Source organism: Perissodus microlepis, chromosome 17 (assembly GCF_051167445.1).
Source record: "Perissodus microlepis isolate ML-2025 ecotype Zambia chromosome 17, ASM5116744v1, whole genome shotgun sequence".
NCBI lineage: Eukaryota > Metazoa > Chordata > Actinopteri > Cichliformes > Cichlidae > Perissodus > Perissodus microlepis.
In genome coordinates, this window is record NC_140477.1 from 17,183,765 (window position 1) to 17,207,037 (window position 23,273).

The window sequence follows — 23,273 nt, forward strand, 5'->3', positions numbered from 1 at the left end:
ATAAATTAATTTAAGTTTAAATTTACAATCATCTAAACATTGGGTAATATTTGCATGCTGGAATGACCTCACTACATAAAAAACATTCAGAGTTAATAGTTTGTACAATGTCTAAGAAATATACTGGATTAGAGGAGACACTCTTCACAATTGTAACAGCAACAATTGTACAGCAGTAGTTTCAGATACATAAATATAATCTTTGAAAATGTTCCAATGAAATGTATGTGTGCAAAGAATTTCTTGATGCATGCTCAATTATCCAGGTAAGTAAATCCCCAAAACGTTCTCGGGAGAGAACGTTTCTCCCACTGAAAACGCTAAGGCCTGAAACAACTTTTGGGAAACAGAATTTAACTAAAGTTTTTCCAAAACCCCGAAAGCCCTTTGACGAGACGTTGTTGGTTTTATATTTAAATGTAAGCAAATTGCTGAGGTAACCATGCAATCTTTAAATCTAAGCTGAAGACTTAACCTTTTTTGTTGTTGTGGTGGCGGCTGGATAAGTTGATTATACAATGTAAAGGCTTTGATGCTATAATAATAGTTTTTTTGTTTGTTTGTTTTTTTAAAGAAACTCTAAATAAGCTTTAGATAATAATTATACAAATGTCTAAACTTGACTATTATTATTATTATTAATAATAATTTATTATTATTATTGTTACAACATGGTACTAGTAGTAGTATTTTTTTACATCACAATTAACAAAAGCATTTTGCATTTTTGTATGCAATCAATATCTTTGCATGTATTATCATTATTATCATTATTATTAAAACAATGTTGTTGCTGTCGTTGTTGTTAAATTACTGACATTTTTTCTTTGCCAACAACGAGAAAAAAAGCTCTGCAATCACTATTAGGTTTTTTATTTTGAAATTAGAGACCGGAAGCTCCGCTTAGTTAACCTGACTATTTTCAAACTAGTGGCAAAAGTTAATGACGGAGCTTTTACATGTTCTGTTTTTTAATATGTTGTGATGTTTGAGGCTGTGTTATCAGTCGTACTAAAGGCTGAGATTAAGACTTGAGTTTGCCTTGTGTTTTGTTTTTTTTTCTTTATTGCTCCTCCGTCTCGCTGTCTGTGACTCCTCCTACACATTCCTGTGTCTGAGAGGAGGAGGTAAGAAAAGGAAGGGGAGCCTGGTGGAAACACTCTGTGGACCCTGATCCAGAGAGGAGAGATGATAAACAACAACAACAACAACAACAGCTCTCAGCTTGAATGCGTCTGCTTCAGCCCTCTCTCACATTTATCTGTCTGTATCTGAACCGACTGGACGCGTTTCGACTGTGTTTTTATTTCTTTGCCTTCACTCCAAAAAGTTGTGGAGAACTTTCCGGTGGAGTTTGAGGTTTCCAGCCTGACTGTCTGCACTGCAACAGAGCCCCGCTGTGTTTGTGCTGCTGTTGCTGCTGCTGGAGGAGGAGGGGAAAAAACAACAAGGCCACAGAGAGTCTGTGTGGAGGAAATCATGGAGATCCTGGACAGCAATGAGTCGTTTCTTCACTGGGACAGGAACCTCAGCGAGCTGTCCGAGGCCGGAGAAATCGACTGTGTGCTCAACACCACAGTAAGTGATCGATTAGCTGGGGTGTAAATGATCGATCAGGGGTCTGGTGATAGGCTCTGCAGCTGCTCAGCGGGGGATGATCACCCTTATCTCACTTAGATGATAGTAGAGAGGAGAGGGAGGATGTGTGTGTGTGTGTGTGTGTGTGTGTGTGTGTGTGTGTGTGTGTGTGTGTGTGTGTGTGTGTGTGTGTGTTTGTGTGTGTGTAGTACCCTGCTCTCCATTCAGATGTTGAGCCTTGGGGTCCAGGATGCTCCTCTGACTCATTTTTACATTTTTCAAACAAATCAGTCTGCAAGGTTTTACTCAGATGACTCACTAAGACACACATTTAAAGCACTCTACACAAGTATATTTACACTACTGTGTACTTCTACTCTTTCATACTTCAGAGATGAATAATGTGGACCTCATTACAGGTATCTGGCGGTTTTATTTATAAGCTGCTTTCCTGAAAATCATTATTTTTCCAATCAAATCAAAGCAATTGCTTTTAAAAAATATATATATTTCCAGGTCCTCATTTATGTAGTATTTCTTTCTTTAGTATAGATGCACACGCAGATATTTTTAGTACTTTCCTCATTCAGACAACCACACTCGTACACCAGTGGCTTTGGAGCTACCAGTGCTATTCTCAAGAATCCTTCAGCATCTGGAGACGCCGAGCATCGAGCCACCATCCCTGCAACAAGTAGATTTAAATGAGTAATAACTTCAGTTTTAGTGCTTTACTATTCGTGGATTTTTTGGAGCTGGCTCTCTACCTAACAGTATCCTTTAAATATTTATAAAGTGTGTTAAAGTGAGCTGCTGCTTCATGTCCTGTAGATGATAAAACCTGGAGTCGGACCATGAACTCGTTATAGCTGCTGTTTTTATATTGGTCAGGTATCTGATTGACAAAAAACATCCATGCAAAGTGGGGATATTTAAAGAATTTATTCACGCGCAGTCAACATTATATAGGCTTCAGTTCTACCACGTTATTTGCTTAAACACAAGCTTCTGCTTTTATGTGCCCACAGAAGGTGTTAGTCACAAACAACGGCGTTGCAGTGCAGAGAAAAGAGCAGAAGACTAAAGTAGAAAAAAGAGAGAAACATGAGTGCTGCGTCTGGCCTCAGTAAGATGAGGCCTGCAGTTATGTAACTTGAAGGGTGTCTCCCAGCTGTGTGACTTCTCGGGGAACACTGTGGGCCAAGAGGCGAGCGAGTGAGATGGAGAAAGCGAGACTGAGAGGTGTTTGTGTGTCAAATCTGCATATATGTGTGTGTGGAGAAGGGGGAGCGTCTGCATTTGCAGGGAGAAATCCAGCTCACTTACAGGACGGGAATCAGACACCACAGGCGCCTAATGAGCCTGACTTTTGTTTCCATCCTTTCTGAGGACATTGCATTGACTTAATATTAACTTCTCTGAGCCCTTTTCCCCCCAACTTTAAGCCACGTTACAAATCTGTAATTTAATCATTTGCATTATGCTGACTTGCCCGCCCCCCTCCCCCCCAAAAGTGAAAGAAGTGGTGTTCCTGCTCTATGTTGTGGCTGTGTGATGACATTTGAGTGAGTAAAGCAGGCTCACACAAACACAGACAGCCTCCCGCAGACAGGTAAAGACTTGTGTTAAAGCTTCAGAGAGCATTCATGCTGTGAATGAAGGGCCTTTAAACACGACCCGAGGCTACAGTTCCTCTCATGTACCTGCAGACCCGAGAGCTGTAGCTGTGATCTTTGAAAAATGAAAATACAGAAAAATGCAGTAAATTATGCAGCCGTTTGCATTTCTGTGAGCCTTCCGATCAAAAACATTTACCAAAAGAGGCAGTCGGTCAGAGGGAGGCCAAAAATGGAGCAAAAGTTGAGTGAAAATCAGCGTTGGTAACAACCCACCACTGGATGTGTAAAAACAGCCATTGTTTTGCTGAATCATTCACCACCACGACTTCACGATGCGCTTGCAGCTTTTTCCCACCGTTAGCAGCTTTGAGTATGAGCTAAATCTTTAGAGAAAGATGCATATCATTACCACCTTAATGGAAATATTGGTTCCATTCCATTTGCATGTAAGCATTTCTGATGTATTTCTATTTTGCATACATTATATCTACTGATTTATATACTGCAGATCACTGGAAAATGCAGGCAATTTGTTCCAGAGGCAAGTCCTGCCACTTGACAGCCATCTTGGCGACATGTCTGGGCAGTTATTTCTGCAGCCGCATGTAAATTTATTCAAACTTCATGTACATAATCAGTTAGATCTGATTATAAAGTGCTTTAAAAGTTTGTTAATAAGGTTCATACTTCTTCTACGCAGCTCATTTCAGAGTGCCCTCCACAGGTGGTGTAAAATAAGTATTTTGCTAACATGACATCACCTAGCTGTTAAAGAAATTTATTTCTTTTTCCAACCTATGGCATTGCCCCCTGCTGGCCATAGGTCACATTGCGCTTACCTAAACTATATATAGAAGTACTGGGACACCTCCACGTTACACCTCCAGGAGCTGCTCAGCCATGGAGGCCGTGAAGCTCCCAGCCTTCAGCTTCTGTGCTGATGTTAACGTCAAGGGAGGTTTGGAGCCCTGCAGTTACTGAGTCAGCAGAGCGTTGGTGACGACCGCACTCTGTGACTTTACGTGGTCTGACGCTTCGTGCTGGAGTTGCTGGTATTCCTGAAACCTTTGTAATAAAAACACCTGGAGTTGATCGTGGAATATCGAGGAACCTCCCAAACTGACTTGTTGCTTAATTTTGATGTCGTACCTGTTCCGATGGGACTGAACACACCTGAATTCACAGATTATAAGGTGTGGCTAATTCTACTTTGTTTTGCTACAGCAACAAGTACATAAACCAGCCACTGCATGGTGATATACTCGTGCAGCCCCCTTTTTTTGCACCATCGCCTGCTGATTGGCGGAAACTTTGTAATCTCCCACTTTGTGGCTAAAGCTGGTTGAACTTCTCAGACTGAAGACAACTGAGCAAAAATCTGAAACTTTTTTGATGTTCATTCAGACGACAAATCAGCGAAATGTGCTCCCTCCGAATCTCCTTAAACCTGTTTCTAAAATCTAGAATAAAAATTAAAAGAACTATTTTTTTATGTTTTATGACTTTTAGCAGAATCAGCCTTACAAATCGGTTAATCTTTGACACTAAACACACTTTTCACTTTAGTTTCTTTGTGGTGAAACTTCACCAACACACACACACACAGCCCAGGTTGTGTTAAGAGGCAAGGTGCTTCTGTTAGGTCACTGGACACTATATTTAGTAAGGCATGAATAGCATGTGTGTGTGTGTGTGTGTGTGTGTGTGTGTGTGTGTGTGTGTGTGTGTGGCAGTGGGGGATGCATGATTGCAGAAACCAACAAGCCTGCAGTGTTTGAATATCCGGCAGCTTGAGAAGCAGACTGGAGTCTTTGTTCCTCTCTTCAGGTCGTGGGTTGGGTCTCTCTCGCACTTTCTCCCCCCTCCACCCCTGGGGAGGGAGGTTTTTTGCCATTCGCTAGAATTCCTCTCGACGGTGTAAAGCTTCTCCGTCGGTAGCACGTGTCGTTTCCTCCGATGTCATCCCGTCGCTGTTTGAAAGCTTTTATCGTGTTCAGGTTTCTCAGGTTTTTGAACGATAACACCTGCTTGGTTTAAAGGTGGAGGCGCTATTCTTGTTTTTCCTGTTTCTTTTTAGCCTTTTATTTCCACTCACCCGTGAAATTCCTTTAGTGACACTGTAGTAGAGTAACAATACATATTTTAGGCTTGTCTGTCTGTCTGTTTCAAGAAGTTATTCAAGTCTTGTGCAGTTTTCTGAAAGAATTAAACCAGTGTAAATTATTTAGTTATTGAAACATTTTAAAATCTTGTGTATTCATATTTTTACTCTTTAAAAATTGAGTTTTTGAAGAGACGGGGGACTTTTGTACCTGTGGTACCATTTTTTCGTCATGACAATCCACTTGACGCCTTTTACTGCCAGGTGTGGAAAAGAGATCTAGTTTTGCTTCACCTTTCAAATAGTCCAATAATCGTCCTTTTTTAGCTCAATTTTTGGTCACTACCAAATGTTTCTGGTTAGTTGCTAAATTCTGTCTGAACTTGTGTCTTTGTCTGTCTCCTTGGTATTAAGGGAAATTGTGGGTTTTCATTTACGTATTTATTTGTTGTTGAAAGAGACTCAAAGCAACACATGAATAACAAAACCTTATGATAAAAGAAGTTGGAAGTGTTTGCGTGCTTGAGTAAGATCTAGCTAAAACATAGTTTGGAGTCATTTCACAGAGTATTTCACAGAATATTCAGTAGATTTACACCTGAAAGAGACGTTAGTGACGCTAATCTGTCCTGCTCTAACCTCCTTAATGGTCATTTAATGACTCTTGAGTGTTGTGGGATCATTACTTGTGTTAGACTTGTTTTCTGTCTCACTTTTATCTTATCTCTGCTCCTTTTTCTTGTGAAATACCAGATGTTTTTGCATGTGGAGACATGAATGAATCACACACTGGGACTGCTGGGCACAGGCGCAAGGGTCAGGGTGGCCTGGACTAGAGTCTGCGTCCCACGTGATGGTTTTCATTTTTATTCAAAGGTCACTCCCAAAACAACCACGGCGGCCATTTTCACGCACGCACGCGGTCCTGCCTTGAAGTTGTCTAGACGCATGTCAGAATCAATCGGGTCAGACGTTAAATGCCCTTTGACCTGCCAGCTCTCTAATACAAAGATCCTGAAACATCTGATTAAGCTGATGTGTAAAAAGAGCAGGTAACAGTCTTGTGAGTTTAGGGACGTTGTCCAGAGTTTGATGTGAAAGCAGCTACAAAATAATGCAAAGTATTTGTAGAACATCAGCATGTTCACAGAGTCAGAAACTCATGGGAGGAAAGCAGAAAGAAATGCACACTGACCACAGTAGTCAGATGGAACAACCACCGAGAGATAGAAAACCACTGCAAACACACACAACAAAAACCCCAAGACAGCAAACAGAAACAGAAAAATGGATCCAAAGACTCACTTTGTGTGTCTGTTTGCCTGTGAGTGCTGCTTGTGTGCAGGAGTGATGGGGTCTGTTCTTTTATTTTCAGTTCTGTATTTTGTGTACTTGAGTATTTTTGCTTGATTCGTGTTCACGAATAAGCATTTATCTTAGTGCCGCCACTGTCACACATCCATTTAAGCCAGTTTTCTTCTGATCGACTGCCGAGGTCATATTAGGGATATGCACTCTCACTGATATCGTGCTAGAGTCAAGAGTGGACAAAAGAAGGCGTTTAGAGTGGTTTGAAGCCAAATCAACAGTACAAATATGACAGGAAATAAGGAAAAACACGTTAGACCCTCTTAAACAAAGAAGGGAAAACAAATCACTCTTCACACATACACCTGTAGCTAAGACCTGCAGCAAGTGGAGAAGAGACAGAAAGTGACGGTAAGATCATATCTTTGTCAGAGGCTTCAGGAAAAGGAGTCAGGAAGAAACCTCTGATTTAAATTCCATTTCAGAGTCTGGCAGGAAGCCGAGCACATGCTGAACTCGCTGCCCTTGCAGTGAGCACAAGAGACTGACATGCAGGGGGAAAGTGTGCGTTTCCTCCACACACGCGCTACAGCTTTCCTTACATAACACTCAACATACCTACAGATAATCTCTGGGCGCTATCCATGAGCGTAACTCCAGCTGTAACCCAGTACTTTTATGAACACATGTGATGGGCTGGTGGCGGCTCGGCACACTTTTGGGACAGAGGTGTTTTATTCCAGCAGAGGGGGAACAGCTTGACCCGTGTGCTCACACTGCAGAGCCTGTTCTCCGTCGGGGCAGGGCATCCTGCTCGCCGGTGGCCTCGCTCCGTGTCTCTCTGAATGGTCCGAGTGTGTGCTGTAACATGAGTGTCAGAGCGCGGAGAGAGATGCTCATTCAGGGCATAGGGACACACACAAATGCACAAACAAAAGTGTGCACACACACACACACATTCACAGCAGTATTTTATTCTTAGAATCACCGAAGGATAATTTTACAATACAAGGATTCAGATTTAAGCTCGAATTGTTCACGTTGCAGTCACAACCAGGCACGCCTCTTCAGATTTGTTCACCTGTAACTCAAGTCTGTGCTGAAGGAGCATACCTGAGTGTGAGAACAAAGCTCAAAGAAGCTGTTATTAGCGCAGGCGTGGTGCCGGATCTTCAGGTTGTTCGCAGAGGCGACTGTGACTTTCGCACAGGAACAAAATGATGACGCAAAGATCCAGTGACGCAGTCTGATTTATTTACAAACTGAAGCGTGTTTGACAATCCGGTTCCAGGTTATGAATAGAAGTCGTAAGTTTAGATAAATATGCAAACGAGTGCAATAAATTTAAACTGTAGATGCTTGACAGCGCAGAAAGTTTGTAATATCTTTTTGTTAATAGTTCATCTGCACAGGTTTTTAATAATCAATTAATTTCTTATCAAAGGAACCAGAGATGACCCTAGTTTTAAAAACCTGAACATATTCAGTTTACTCTCATTTAAGGAAAAGGAAAACAGCACATCGTCACATCAGAGAAGCTGAAACTGGAGCAACATTTTCACTGTTACTTAAAATGATTAAAACAATTCATCATTTCTAAAAACAAAATGACTGCAGCTCTGATAAATTAGGAGTTACTTGAACTTTTTGGGCCTCAGCTCCGCTTGTCTCTTTACTGTTGAGTTGATGTTTTTAAGCTTTATAAACTGAGCAAATCTTCTTATTGTTTCCTATGCTGCTGCATGTTTCGCTCATATTTAACCTCCTAGGACCTGGCGTCCACATATGTGGACATCACATTTTGGGTTATTTAGACCAAAATACTCAATTTTGCTCTACAAGGGCCTGATATCCACTTACGAGGACATTATACTGCTACTGTTCTATCGAAATTTTAAACGAATATCCTCATTTGTGGCTCTCATTTTTCTTAGAAACAAAAATTAGGTAAAAAAAAAAATCTGGTAATTGTTTGTTTTTACATTCATCAGGTCCCAATCAGCCCAAATATCAAAGAATAATTAAAAATGCATGCCGTGGAAGAGTTCGGGTCTTAGGAGGTTAAGAAAACTGGTAAATGACATAGCAGCAGCTGTACAGAACCTCTGCAGTCCTCTCTCAGGTTCAGTTTTTACCATCTGGTCCTGAATTCTGGTTACTGCCTAAACTTGTCTGCTATGCTGGTAATTTGGTAAACCCACACGCTTCCTCAGAGTCAGGTAAATCCCGACAATTAAATAAAATAGCAGATTGAAGGGGCCAAATTCTGTGTTTACTCTTAGTCTGAGTCTGACTTTGACTCTGAATACCTGAACTGGCCAATGACTTCAAGTACCACTGAGACACAGGTTGAGACAAGTAGGACTAATACTAGCAGGTAAACGGGGATGAAATGGATGTGTTTGAAATGGATTTCTGTAAATGTGTATTTGGAAGGCTGGATGTGGGTTTTATTGCTTCCTTTGACTTTGTTTTGAGTCTGTCGCACTTCCTGAATCTCCACAATAACATGATAAGTTACCACAGTCAGAGTTCACTCAGCGATTAGAAGAAACTGTCTGAATAAAGAACATTTTACTTTAGTGAGTTCATCTGAAAAATCAACTCTTTAGAGTTTTCTGGCCCACGCTGCTGCTTATCCAGCTGTGTAGTTTTACTGTAAGTGTCCCAGTTTTGGAGATGGTTGCCTTCTCAAAGGTCATGACCCTGTTAACGCCACATAGCCTCAGTTTCTTTTTGGATCTGTTCTCCTGCTACTGAAATACATCTAAGGCTCAGGACTGTCTGATAGGATGCAAATATTTATAGTATCCCTCTTCAGCTGACCTGCTGAAGAGGGATACTATAAAGACCTGCTTTGGGGGACAGTAGAGAGAGAAAAAAAGAGAAGCCACAGACCTGGATGTAAGCAGTTTCGTTAAGGAAGTATTTTCTAAGCAACCAGGTCAAAATTCATGAAAAGGACCTTTTTTATTGGTTGTTTGAGCACCAAGCGGACCAATCGCACCAAAAGTATACAGACCAGGAGTGTCAAACCCACGTTAGTTCATGACTCAACCTACAAACCTATCATATTTATACGACTGATGACAAGCAGCCTGAGATCTCTGTAATAAAGTATGCGCAATTTCAGCAATGCAATTATAAAGAAATGCTTTTGTGGCAACTCAGTTAAGCCAGTCAGTGCAGCTCTTCAGATTTAAATCCAAATCTAAACTCAGTCTTAACTTACTAAGTAAACTGGCCTTGTTACTGTGGACCTGCTGTAAAAACAGGAGAGTCTCTCATAATCATGAGTTCGTGTATTTATTGGGATACAAAGACAAAATAAACACTTATTTTCTGTTGTGTGGAGGACATTCAACATTTCTGGTCTGCGTTGCACTTTTTTTGCGTTCAGTAGTAGTAGTCAGCAAGTGTTTGCAGACAAGTCGGCATCTTCCGTACCAGCTAAAGGTGACCACTAGGGGTGCGACGATACACAAAATTCACGGTTCGGTTCGGTTCGATACTTTGGTGTCATGGTTCGATATTTTTTCGATACAAAAAAATGTTCATGCTTTTTTAATTTGTCATTTATTAAAATTATAAATATATATTTTAACTCAAAAGTACAGTTTTTAAATTTAATGTTGCTGAAACAACAAAGTAATAAAAAAATAAATCTATCTGATCGAGAAATCACTCATCTTTGGAAAAGAGAGTTTATTACAGAGAAATGGCTCTTTCCAAAATAAAAGCTATACTATACGCTTCTTCTGGGCTATATTCTCAGCAGCATATTAAACATATCAGGTCCCCATAAGGAGAATCATGTGCTAACGGCTGTCTAAATGACTCCGTGCGTGGGGCTGGACGGCCAACACGTTAACGAGCAAACTGCGCTAACGCAGTAGTTCCCACCCATGTAATTGAGCATTGCGTGGCACATCCAATATACTGTTTTACTTTTGTCCATGACGCGCTTACCTTCAGGGTCATGCTTCACATGAAAACCAAAATAGTTCCAAACGCCAGATCTGAATGAGGGTGGGGGAGGTTCAATTTGCCATGTTGCAACGAGCTTAGCTTCTGTCTTGCTAGCTTGCGCTGCGCTCAGTGGATCTGCGCTCGACAGTGCAGCCTAGGCGGAGTAGTTGATCCACTGAGCTCTCAACACAGACAGCATTGTCAGAAGAAAAGTTGATAAAATAAATTTAAAAATTTGTATTGTTCGATACATATGCGTACCGAAACGAAAGCAATGTATCGAACAGTTCAATATCGATACGAGTATCGTTGCACCCCTAGTGACCACGGCAGCCTGCAAGGAGTCTCACCTAGTCGCTACCCGACACCTCCAGCAGCCGGTCGAATACACAACTCTCCCCACGATTGGTGGTTGCCAGGAAGTTGCAGACTAGTCTAAAGGCCTTTGTGAGTAGGATGGTTGAAAAATCCAAAGTTTATTTGTTCCTTCTTTGCATTTTTCAGATTCAATTCAATTCAATTCAATTCAATTTTATTTATATAGCGCCAAATCACAACAAAAGTCGCCTCAAGGCGCTTCATAGATACAGAGAAAAACCCAACAATCATATGACCCCCTATGAGCAAGCACTTTGGCGACAGTGGGAAGGAAAAACTCCCTTTTAACAGGAAGAAACCTCCGGCAGAACCAGGCTCAGGGAGGGGCAGCCATCTGCTGCGACCGGTTGGGGTGAGAGAAGGAAGACAGGATAAAAGACATGCTGTGGAAGAGAGACAGAGGTTAATAACAGATATGATTCAATGCAGAGAGGTCTATTAATACATAGTGAGTGAGAAAGGTGACTGGAAAGGAAAAACTTAATGCATCTTGGGAATCCCCCGGCAGCCTACGTCTATTGCAGCATAACTAAGGGAGGATTCAGGGTCACCTGGTCCAACCCTAACTATATGCTTTAGCAAAAAGGAAAGTTTTAAGCCTAATCTTAAAAGTAGAGATAGTTTCTGTCTCCCGAATCCAAACTGGAAGCTGGTTCCACAGAAGAGGGGCCTGAAAACTGAAGGCTCTGCCTCCCATTCTACTTTTAAATACTCTAGGAACAACAAGTAGGCCTGCAGAGCGAGAGCGAAGTGCTCTAATAGGGTGATATGGTACTACAAGGTCATTAAGATAAGATGGGGCCTGATTGTTTAAGACCTTGTATGTGAGGAGCAGGATTTTGAATTCAATTCTGGATTTAACAGGAAGCCAATGAAGGGAAGCCAAAACAGGAGAAATATGCTCTCTCCTTCTAGTCCCTGTCAGTACTCTTGCTGCAGCATTTTGGATTAGCTGAAGGCTTTTCAGCGAGTTTTTTGGACATCCTGATAATAATGAATTACAGTAGTCCAGCCTGGAAGTAATAAATGCATGAACTAGTTTTTCAGCGTCACTCTGAGACAGGATATTTCTAATTTTAGAGATGTTGCGCAAATGGAAGAAAGCAGTCTTACATATTTGTTTAATATGTGCGTTGAAGGACATGTCCTGGTCAAAAATGACTCCAAGGTTCCTCACAGCGTTACTGGAGGCCAAGGTAATGCCATCCAGAGTAAGAATCTGGTTAGATACCATATTTCTAAGATTTTCAGGGCCGAGTACAATAACCTCAGTTTTATCTGAATTAAGAAGCAGAAAGTTAGCGGCCATCCAGGTCTTTATGTCTTTAAGACATTCCTGCAGTTTAACTAATTGGTGTGTGTTATCTGGCTTCATGGACAGATAGAGCTGGGTGTCATCTGCATAGCAGTGAAAATGTATGCTATGCCTTCTAATGATGCTGCCTAAGGGAAGCATGTATAATGTAAACAGAATTGGTCCTAGCACTGAACCCTGTGGAACTCCATAATTAACCTCAGTGTGTGAAGAGGACTCTCCATTTACATGCACAAATTGGAGTCTATTAGATAGATATGATACAAACCACTGCAGTGCAGTACCTGTAATACCTACAGCATGTTCTAATCGCTCTAATAGGATATTATGGTCGACAGTATCGAACGCTGCACTGAGGTCTAGCAGGACAAGCACAGAGATGAGTCCACTGTCAGAGGCCATAAGAAGATCATTTGTAACCTTCACTAAAGCTGTTTCTGTGCTGTGATGAGCTCTGAAACCTGACTGAAACTCTTCAAATAAACCATTCCTCTGCAGATGATCTGTTAGCTGTTTGACAACTACTCTTTCAAGGATTTTTGATATGAAAGGAAGGTTGGAGATTGGCCTATAATTAGCTAAGACTGCTGGGTCTAGAGATGGCTTTTTGAGTAAAGGTTTAACCACAGCCAGCTTGAAGGCCTGTGGTACATAGCCGACCATTAGAGATAGGTTGATCATGTTTAAGATCCATCCAGGGAGTAGGATTGAACCCTGGTGGGCCGATTCTTGTCCCTAGACTGTATGTTTGTCACCCCGAACTGACAGACAAGCATGGCTGCAGAGTGATTCAAAGTTTCCTGCTTTAAAATATTTAAATGCACATTTATTTCATGCTGAAGCTGGACTGCACTCACTGAAAAGTTTTTAAAGAATCCGACTGAACTTTTAGGTTTGAATGCTTCTACACTGAGAATAAACTCTCTGACTTTTCTCTCTCCTGCATCTCGTTAATCATGTCACTGTTTTGGCCTTTAAAAGTGACAGTGGTCTGCAGATGGTGCACACACACACACAGAGAGGATGAGCAACACTTTTTTTTTCCTTTGTCAAATCTGATGCAACTTTTCTTTTGACTTTGAAAGTGGACTCAGACTTGAGCTTGCTGCAGGCGTGCAGCCATTTGAGAGCAAAGCGAAGGTAGTAATCAGCGTGGGGAGGGATCATTATGGAAAATCCACAGGAGCCTTCATTCTTTGAGGCAAAGCTAAATTTATCCCTCTGTCTGTATTTCTGTCTCCTTCTACCTTTCTCTCTCTTTTTTCTCGCTCCATCCTCTATCTCTCTGCCCCCTCTCCCCTCAGCTTTAGGCACCATAAAAGGTTTTAAATGGCAGTGTGTGGTTAGCAGGGTGTGGGTTCAGTGTCCCTCTGAGTACTTTATACACCCAGCCCTTAAATGAGCCTTGAGCCGGTTTTATGTTGAAGCCGCTGTTGGTGAAATACAGATAACTGACCTCTGGTTCTTTACTCTTTAGAAGCATGTTTGGTTTTTTTTAATTCTTTAAACGGAAGAGTTTCAGGCGAGTTTTCAGAGCTGCTCTACAGGATTTTGTCCATGTTAGAAATTTTAAATTCGCTGAATAAACAGAACTTCAGTGGCTTTAGCAGCTTGTAGTGAGACTTTGGGATTTTTGCATGAGCTCCACTATGTATTAAACATCAAAGCGTGTAAAGCCTGTAAACTGGGTATTAAACAGTGTGAGCACCAAGAAACGCTCAGCTTTGATGTTTTTGTTTTTTTAGTAGCTGGTAACCTGCCTTGTGACTCAACAAAAGTCCAATCCAGACCTGTTTAAGATGCTAATCTGTCCATCTGCTGTCGAGTTAGCATTTCACTCCTCTTTCTACCCATTATCCACCACCTTCCTCACCCCCCGTCACTCCTGCTAGACGAGTCAGCTCCTGTTGGAAATGCCAGAAACGTCTCTGCAGCTGTTCCTGACTCGTCTTTCTGTATGTAAAGTGACTTAATCAGTCTGATTTGTTTCCTAACCTTTCATTCTTTCACATATTAATGCATTTCCTCATAATTTTCCATGAATCCCCTCTAAATGGACTATTATGTTTAGCAGTATCGCTGTAATCTGTCTCAAGATGCAGATTCTTTTTCTGCAGAAGTTGTTGAACGCTTCGTTCAACACAACCTTCCGCAGAATTTCCACAGAAAAGCACTCTGCAACATGCCAAATCTGTCAGTCTTTGAGGTTTTCTTTTAGACATTATAAAGTATTACCAAACGAACAGTTGTCGGTTATACAACATGAGTCTGCAAAAGCAGAAAGATATAAAAACCTATCTGAGACAAATTCAAATGCATTTTAGCTTTTTCCACCTCTGAATTCAGTTTGTTTTTCTGTTGTAATCATTTCGAATCCCTAATTCTTTCAAATTGAATATATTCTACATTGCTGGATCTGATGTTTTATCCCATATTTCCCACATTTTTTGACATTCCCACTCATTGACTCCCAGCCATAATGTAAACTACTGATGAGGACTGCTCCCCTATGACCTCCTGGTCACTTGGGAAAAATGGAGTATTCAATGACCAGTTACTGGGGAGCTGAAGCTGTTGAGGGTGCAGCACCAAAATCCTCATTGTGATCACTTTGGATGCTAGCACGATGCTGTAGTTTACATTAAAGTCACCCACATAAACACTTGCTAACTGCTCATCGAGCTGCACTGAAACTTGAAAACAGTTGTCACAAACTGGAAAGGGAGAGCTTTCACCTTCAAAGTAAAAGTTGTGGTACTTTTACTTACCAGCATGTTTCAGAAGATAAAACCTTTACTTTGAAGGCCCACCGTTCTCTGTTTCTGATTTGTGTTGCACTCTTTTTGCTTTCACTACAGCTCGACAAAGGGTTGGCGAGTGTTTGCAGACAAGCTGGCATTTTTTCATGCAAACTGCTTGTGACCGCAGCATCTTGCTAGTAACCAAAGCAATCGCAAGAAGGTTTTAAGCTGCATCCTGTATCTCTTTGTAACCAGTTTCACTCTAGCAACACAATCCAACCACTTGCCACACACATTTTGCCCTAGCGACCTCTGGAGGGTCACTGACCGGTCTCCATCCCCGTGTTGTCTTTAGGCCTTAAACACACAATTTTTTTTTGTTTTACTTCAGTCATTCTTGGTGAACTGCAGCAGATGTTAGCGACACAGAAAGTTACTGCATGTGAGTGTGATGTGGCTTCACTTTAGGGTGTGTGCAAACTGCACCAAGCAGCCCGGTTTGTGCTCGTTTTGAAAGTGGAACATAAGCTAAACATTTAGTCCATTTTTAGTTTTAGCACATTACTCAGTGCAAGTGTGGAGAGACTGAGGAGAAAGTATCACAAACTACTGAAGATCCGTATATCTGTCGGGATCCACAGACTCCGTTTATGCATGACATTGAGCAAATTTCATCCTTGTTGTGTTTTCATTACCCAAATATTAGATTTTAGCATCCTTTTTAAACCAGATGTTCTGCTCTTCTGACAGAGCACACCTTTTTATAACCTGAATCTTTCAATCACATGAGACGCTAACAGGCCCAGTCATCCATGCAGAGTTCACCACATGTGTGCAAGTGTGCGTCAGCCTGCATGACTTTTCATTGAAGCATGCGTCTGCTTGGAAAGCATCCACCCCAGGAAAACTTTGCTAACAGGGGAATCAAGATCAGCAACGCGCCCAGGACGGCTCACTATAGGGTGCACAGCAAGACCAGCGCCGGCCCAGATTTTACCCCGAATCCAACAAGAAACCGGATAAACTGAGCTTTAGGAGAGATTATCTTCAAATGAATCCCTAAATCTTTGCACATCAACACAGTGTTGAAGAAGTTTGTGTTGCTGGGAGAAAATCAGAGGCTCGAGAGAGCTGGAAGAACTCAAAGTATGTGTGAGTAAGGGTGAAGGAGTTCAGATGGAGAGGTGTGAGTGTAATGGTCAGTGTTAGCAGTGCAGAGATGGAAAAAGTTAGGAGCGTGCTGACCCAGTTTTTAAGAAGGAAATGCACACAAGATGAGGGCCAGCTGTGCTTGTGTTTAACAGAAACACTGCCTCCCTGCTGCGTCTGACTAGAGACAGACCACACAATGATTTTATTATCGTACCAATATTTTGACCTGTGAAAAATCTTTTATATATATTTTTTCTTGGGGCTTGGTACCCATTGTCGGGTGGGGGTGATGATATCTCCCCCCTGACCTGTCGTCCTGGTCAGGGGGACAAGCTGTGAGAGCAGTCCCTTCTTCCAAATGTTGGAACACTGAGCCACTTGTTGTTTCGCTGACTTTTTAATTTTTGCAAATTTTTTATAACTAACGTGGAAGCGAACAATGACAGCATGCGATTGATCACTAAGACTTTTCGTTATAATGTACTTTTGCTAGCTAAACCTAAACACCGCTCTGAGGCGTAGCCACAACAGTGAAAGTCACAATTTTTGGTCCATTACTTTAACGTTTAAACTCTGACTATCTCATGAGTCCAAAGTTGTTATTATGCTGTATTATGGTTTAAAAATGTAAAGTACAGCTTGCTGCTAATAGGTTTTTCCTCAAAAGCATCAGACTTTACAGTATTAACTGTTTTCACAAAAGCAAAAAGTCTTGTATTTTAACTGCAGTTTGTCGCTGTTTTCTTGAAAAGCAATATATTTTTTATTATTAATAAGAAGCTTTTAGCAAAAAATAGTCTGTGTGGAAGATATAAAGCATTTGTCGGAGACTATTTTCAGCTGTGGATTAATACCTAGTGTTTGCTTCAGCAAAGACAGGGTTTTGGCCAACAGCAGAGCTTCATGACACAGAAGAATAAGATGCAGATTATCAGGCAGAATCGGTTCACTGTTGGTCTGTTTATGACATTTGTTCTTCTCATAGGTTCCACTGTAAAAACAGGCTAAATAAATACAGGCTGATATCATTGCCTGCTCTCCGGTGAAGTCATTGTGTAACATCTGGAGGGTCGGTGGGGGAAGAGAGGGGGTTGCACAGATGATAGGTCAGTATGACAGGGAAAGAGTGGAAAGTGTGTGTCAGTCTGTGTTTGTGGGGGTTGAAGTTGGAACTTTTTGGGAAGCTGTTAGAGACAGGCAGAGGGGTTGGCGGGGGGAGGGGATGGGTTGGGTTTTACTCGTCAGGGGACCCTGAAACGGTTTTTCCATTTGTCTTCTTGTGGGTCTGTTTGTGCCGCCTCCGTGCTGCACACACACATTTCCAGTACCATCACTGCATGCTTCAGAGAGCAACTGACTCACAGCTCTGAACTTTGACTCGGGATGTTTTCCATTCCGGGACCTCAGAGATTCCCATTTTGAACACATTTCCTGTCGCGGCTCCATTTAACTGCTGACATTAAGGCTTTTTTTTTTTATATAATATTTATATTATATATTTATATTATATTTATTTATATAATAATTCAGCCTGAAACATTAATGAGGTCTGAGGCCGCTGTGTTAGACAGGAAATGGATGTTAACCTCTGGTAACCTTTATTTTGAAATGGATCCGCTGCAACTTTTGCAAAGTTCAGATGTTTTTTGTCTTTGTGTTTGTTCATAAGTGGGTGGAGGGTAAACAGCCTTGCTGGACTTCATGCCTGCTGTTATTCTCTCTCACATCCTGCTGTTTACATCCGTTAACCGTCTCTCCGCCCTACCATTATGTGTAAAAAGAACAAAGTCTGATATGTGATAATATCACTGCTGATGCTAATGCAGAATGTTTTGTGTGCTGGAACAGTTTCTCTAATTTAGGGCACAGAGTCCTCCTTCAGATTCACCCACAGCATCTGATTAGTCTTTGTGACCTCTGAGCAAGTGCAGAGCATAAAATCTGCTTTAGGATTGCTCAAAAGCTGCATTTAATAAATCTTTTTACCATAAATTACTCAGTCAACTATATCGTAAACCAATTGTTTGGTTATGTAGCCTGTAAAATGTTAAAAGTGCTCATCACACACGAAAATAGAATAAAAAGTAGAGTAAATCCTCTCTTTTCAGAAGCTGCTAGTTATTTTTAGGTTGAAACAATTATTTGATCAGAAGAATTGCATGAGCATTTACCCCTTACTACACCTTGGTAGTACCAAGTCAGACCCCTTTTACCTTCAGAGCTGCTTTAATTATTTGTGGCAGGGATTCAACAATGTGCTGGAGACAATCCTCAGAGATTTTGGTCCATGTTGACATGAGAGCATCACACAGTCGCTGCACATCCATGATGTAAATCTCCCGTTCCGCCACATCCCAAAAGTGCTCTGAGATCTGGTGACTGTGGAGGCCATTTGAGTTCAGAGAAATTAGTGTTCAAGAAGCCAGTTTGAGATGGTCTGTGGTTCGTGTTGTGTTACCTTGCTGGAAGCAGCCACTGGAAGATCGATGCACTGTCATAAAGGGTAGGACCAATCTGGTCATTCTCCTCTGACCTCTGGCATTTTCACACAGAGAACTTCCGCTCACTGGATATTTTCTACTTTTTCGACCATTTTCAGGAATCCCTAGCAATGTTCATGTGGGAAAACCCCACTAGACCCTCCAGACCAACCTGCCTGACAACAATTACAAAACATTCAAAGTCACTGAGTTGCTCTCATGTGATTGGCTGATATTTTTTTTTTCTATCCTCACTGCCGACTGGTTGTTTTTTAATCTGTTTCATATAGTCTCAATAAGGGATTTCACTGTCAGTCCACCTCTTAGTGCTTTGTTTCACATTCTGCAAGGTTAATGTTAACTCTTTACCTCTTGAAAGCCTACGACGAGTAATCCCTGAAGCTCATATTTCCAGCCTGCTTCCAAGACAGAGTGAGTGGGTTTGGATCAGTTAGCCAGGGGGATCTCTGCCCCCTCCTACCCTCGTAAAAACCCGGAAACTATTCTAATGGTCGACAAACCACGTCGTTATTGATTCATACTGAGCTGTCAAAACTTGTCATTAAGGGTAGAGTTGTCAAATGTTGTTTTTGTGGGGAGAATGGTTAAAAGCTTTTGTTTACATGCTTAAAAAAAATCCAGTGTTTACAGAGCCTTTTAAAAACTTGTGCTATCCTATAAATTACCATCATGTTTGGGACAGTCCTGCTTCAGAGGCTCAGCGTGTACCTAACCCGAGGCTGGAAGTAAAAAAGGCCCAAAAGCTTTAAGTGGCAGTTCCTGCAGTGCAGACATACAAAAAGTGCTTCTTTCAGCAGTCAGAACAACTATAAAAAAAAGCTGTGCTGCTCAGTGCTGGGCAGTTCGTCAGATTTTAAAAGCTTTGTAATTGATAACAGCCTCCTGTGAATGGAAATAAGCTGATTAGAGCAGTAAGGATGGAAACTGTGAGGTTAGAGGCCAAAAACCCCAAATAATGAACCAAAAGGTTTTGTGTTTGAGGGAGGATTAAATTGATAACGTTTTAAAAATGATAACATCTAGTTCTTTGTTTTAAATGATAATAAATTTAATATTTTAGAGGTTTTGGCATCCTGTAACATTTTTTTCAGTTTTAAGTACCCGTGACTGTTTAGAAAAGCTGAAAAAGTTTGAATTTGAATGAAAATAGTCATTATTTGTGCTTCTAATCATCCAGGCATCCTTGACAGCTGCTGGTTTTCTGCCTTCCTCTGTTATTATCCTCTCTTATCCCCTGGTGCACTCGCTGCACCTTTGATTACCAAAAAGGGGGGGGGGTTAGCGAATCAAGCTGGGATCGATGTCGGGAATCTGGGTCAGGGAGTGTCTCTATGTCCTTATCGGTGTGAGAACCGGATCATGTTTCTCTTGGAATGAAGAGGTTTTTGTCAAACAAGGTCGTTTCTGGCCGAGCTTCACATCTCTTCAAATTCCCTCGTGGCTGTGGTGAGACGGCTGTGTGTTTGTGTGCCTGCGGATAAAGCTTAAACAGGTGGATCTCTGTGAACTGTATCGCTTGTTTTACGTCAAGCAGTTTGTTAAAAGTGATGGAAGCTGCATCCTGTGAGTTCTTCCGGCTGTCTGGACATGTGGGCTCAGTGCTGGGCTCACCTGCTACTGCCACCTCCCCCCTCAGATAAGATCCAGATAGCCGAACCTCTCCAAGGTCTGTGATTTGTCTTGTTGTGCTAACACAGACAGTATCAATGCCACAGCGTGGACAGCATACCAGGATCAAGCCCAGTGCTGCAGAGACAGGTTTAAAGTGGTTCCAGACTGATTTATGATCCTGCTAACCATCACGTTTATCTAATTAAACTAATTTATCTGTTCTGAAAGACATTTGTGTTGGCCTGATCCAGTGCAGTTTGTTTTTGGTTTGATAATTGTAAATGACCTTTAAATTTGGTAAATATTTTTATGTTTGTTTGAAAGGTACTTCGGTTTTATTTTGAAATCCATGCTTTTATTTTTGAAACAGGAAACTGGCGTAAAACCGTTAAAGGGCTGTTAGTAACGTTTCTTTTAGGATATGGTAAATAGTGTGCCTTAAAGTGAAAAATATGTACGTTTCCTTTGCCAATTAGTACCTGGCTGACAGTGGCACAAGGTTTGTTAATGTTTCCTTTAACGGAATAAGTTACATGCAATCAAAATGTCGTTTAATAGAGTTTATGTTGTTAACCTTGACCTTGACCTTTATGTATAGTTGTAAGTTAGTGAGGTGATATAATGAATTGAGTGATGTAAATTTGATGTATATGCTATATGTGAGCAGGAGAAATTTGTTTCCTTTGTTGTTATGGTATTAATATTGCTGGTTTTGTTTTGCTCCTAGCTCTTACGGTGTCTTCACTGAATGTTTCAATAAAAACATTTCCAATAAAACCTCTGTGAAGCATCAGTATAAGAGACCATCATTCAGCCAGGGATGCTACAGTAAGAGCTTAGCCTCACGAGTTTCACCTGACTGCCAAAGTCTATGATGAAAGAAGAGGGATTCATTGTGATGGTCTAAATGTGACACTCGCTCAAAATGGAAGCATCTCAGATATTAACTGCAGAAGCAGAAGGCTCAGATCAAATAAAAGACATCTGTCAAGCAAGCAAGGATGAGGAACTTCGCAGATCTGATCGCCCAAGAAATCCCACGGAGAAGATGCTTGCATTTCAGAGAGAGGAGGCACACAAAAGGGAGAAGCGGCTCATGCACCTTTATGATCAATGGAAGATCCAGGCACGTAAGGCAAGAAATCAGCTAAAGCTAGACATTCCAGAGAGTGAAATCGCAGCTCTCATTGATATCTTAGAGAAATGCATGAATGATATTACGGACATTTATGTACAAATCAGAGATCACCTCACACCATCCAGTGAAACGAGACGTCGCGTTGATGCATGTGAGGCCGTAACAAAGGACATTATTAAAATTGCATATGAAAGAATATCAGGCATAGACGAAGACTATGATAGTGAAGCAGTCAAAGAACGCCTTCGTGAGCTCCTTAACAGAGACTATGCTCATTCCATATATGGATCCACAGTTTCACCTCCAAGTCAACACACTATAGACTCCATTGTCGCAGTAAAAAGAGCAGATGCTGCAGCAGAATTAGCAGCAAAGGAAGCAGAATATGAGTTGTTATTGGCGGAAGGAAAACAAAAAGAAAGGATCCAGCTCTTAGTAGAGCAACAGAAAAGGGATCTTGAAGCTCAAAAACATGAACTAGAAAGACTAAGAGCTGAAAAGGATATAAGAGCAGCACGAGCAAGATTGTCAATTTACAACCAAGACGTAATGCAGGAGGGCAGCTTATGCTCTGCTAACAGCAAACTAAGGAACCAGGAACATATGCACCCACATCAAGCTGTGTCTCTGGCTCCAGTTCAGCATCTCATAAAATTTCCAGCTTCACCTCCACAAACAGATGTGTCCCACTTAGCTCAAGCAGTACAAGACAGCATAGCCATGAACAGACTTCCAATGCCAGAGCCACCTGTATTCACCGGCGACCCAATCCAGTTCATTGAATGGAAATCTTCATTCATATCTCTCATAGATAAAAGGAACATATGTTCAGCTGACAAACTGCATTACTTGAGAAGATATGTGGGAGGTCCTGCACGAAAGACACTTGATGGTATCTTTTACAGGGAGGATGATGAAGCGTATAAGGATGCATGGGATCGCCTTAATAGCAGGTACGGTCAACCATTCGTCTTGCAGAGAGCTTTCAGAGAAAAACTAGCTAGCTGGCCAAAGATCCACTCAAAGGATGCAGAACAACTCAGAGCATTTGCCGACTTCTTACATGCATGTCAGCAAGCCATGCCTCATATTAAAGGGCTGGACATTCTGAATGACTGTGAAGAGAACCAAAAGCTGGTCCAAAAGTTACCTGAGTGGGCAGCTTCAAGGTGGAACCGCAAGGTGACCCAGTTTATGAAGGACAGACAGGAATTTCCAGCCTTTCAGGACTTTGTCAACTTCATGTCATTAGAAGCAGAGATTGCCTGTAACCCAGTAACTTCCCTCCATGCATTACGTTTATCAGACTTACCTGCAGAGAAACATCATCTGAAAGAAAGGAAAAATAAATCTACTGTTCTTCATACACAGACACTTACAGAGAATGAGAAGAATGTACCATCCAAGACAAGTTTAAAGCCCCCTTGTACATTCTGTCATGATAACAAACACCGCCTACATAGTTGTCCAGAGTTTAAAGGAACGCCTCTGGAAGAGAAAAGAAAGTATGTAAGGGAAAACAAACTCTGCTATGGTTGTCTGAAACCAGGCCATAATGTTAAAGACTGCCGCCACAGACACTTATGTGATATCTGTAAGGGACGACACCCAACTTTCCTTCATGACGACAGATATTCCAACATGAATCCTGTGTTAGCCCCTAATCAGAATACAGACGAAGCAGTTACGAGATTGTCTCTCAATACAGAGACTGAGCACACATCTACGACTACATCCATGATTTTGCCAGTCTGGGTTTCCTCTTCCAACAACCCAGGAATAGAAAGGCTTGTCTATGCTCTGCTTGACACCCAGAGTGACACTGTGTTTATTGATGAAGATGTTAGTCGTAGCTTGACAAC

The 23,273-nt window shown here is 41.4% G+C and overlaps 1 protein-coding gene across 1 annotated transcript in view; it reads left to right on the forward strand.

The window, feature by feature from the left end:
- The first annotated feature begins 929 nt into the window (after positions 1 to 929).
- creb3l2 (cAMP responsive element binding protein 3-like 2) overlaps positions 930 to 23,273 on the forward strand; it is a 45,786-nt gene continuing 23,442 nt past the window's right edge. The window contains exon 1 of the mRNA XM_084909841.1: positions 930 to 1,578. Within this exon, the coding sequence (XP_084765967.1) occupies positions 1,480 to 1,578 (99 nt within the window). The 5' untranslated portion in view covers positions 930 to 1,479. The remainder of the gene's footprint in view (positions 1,579 to 23,273) is intronic.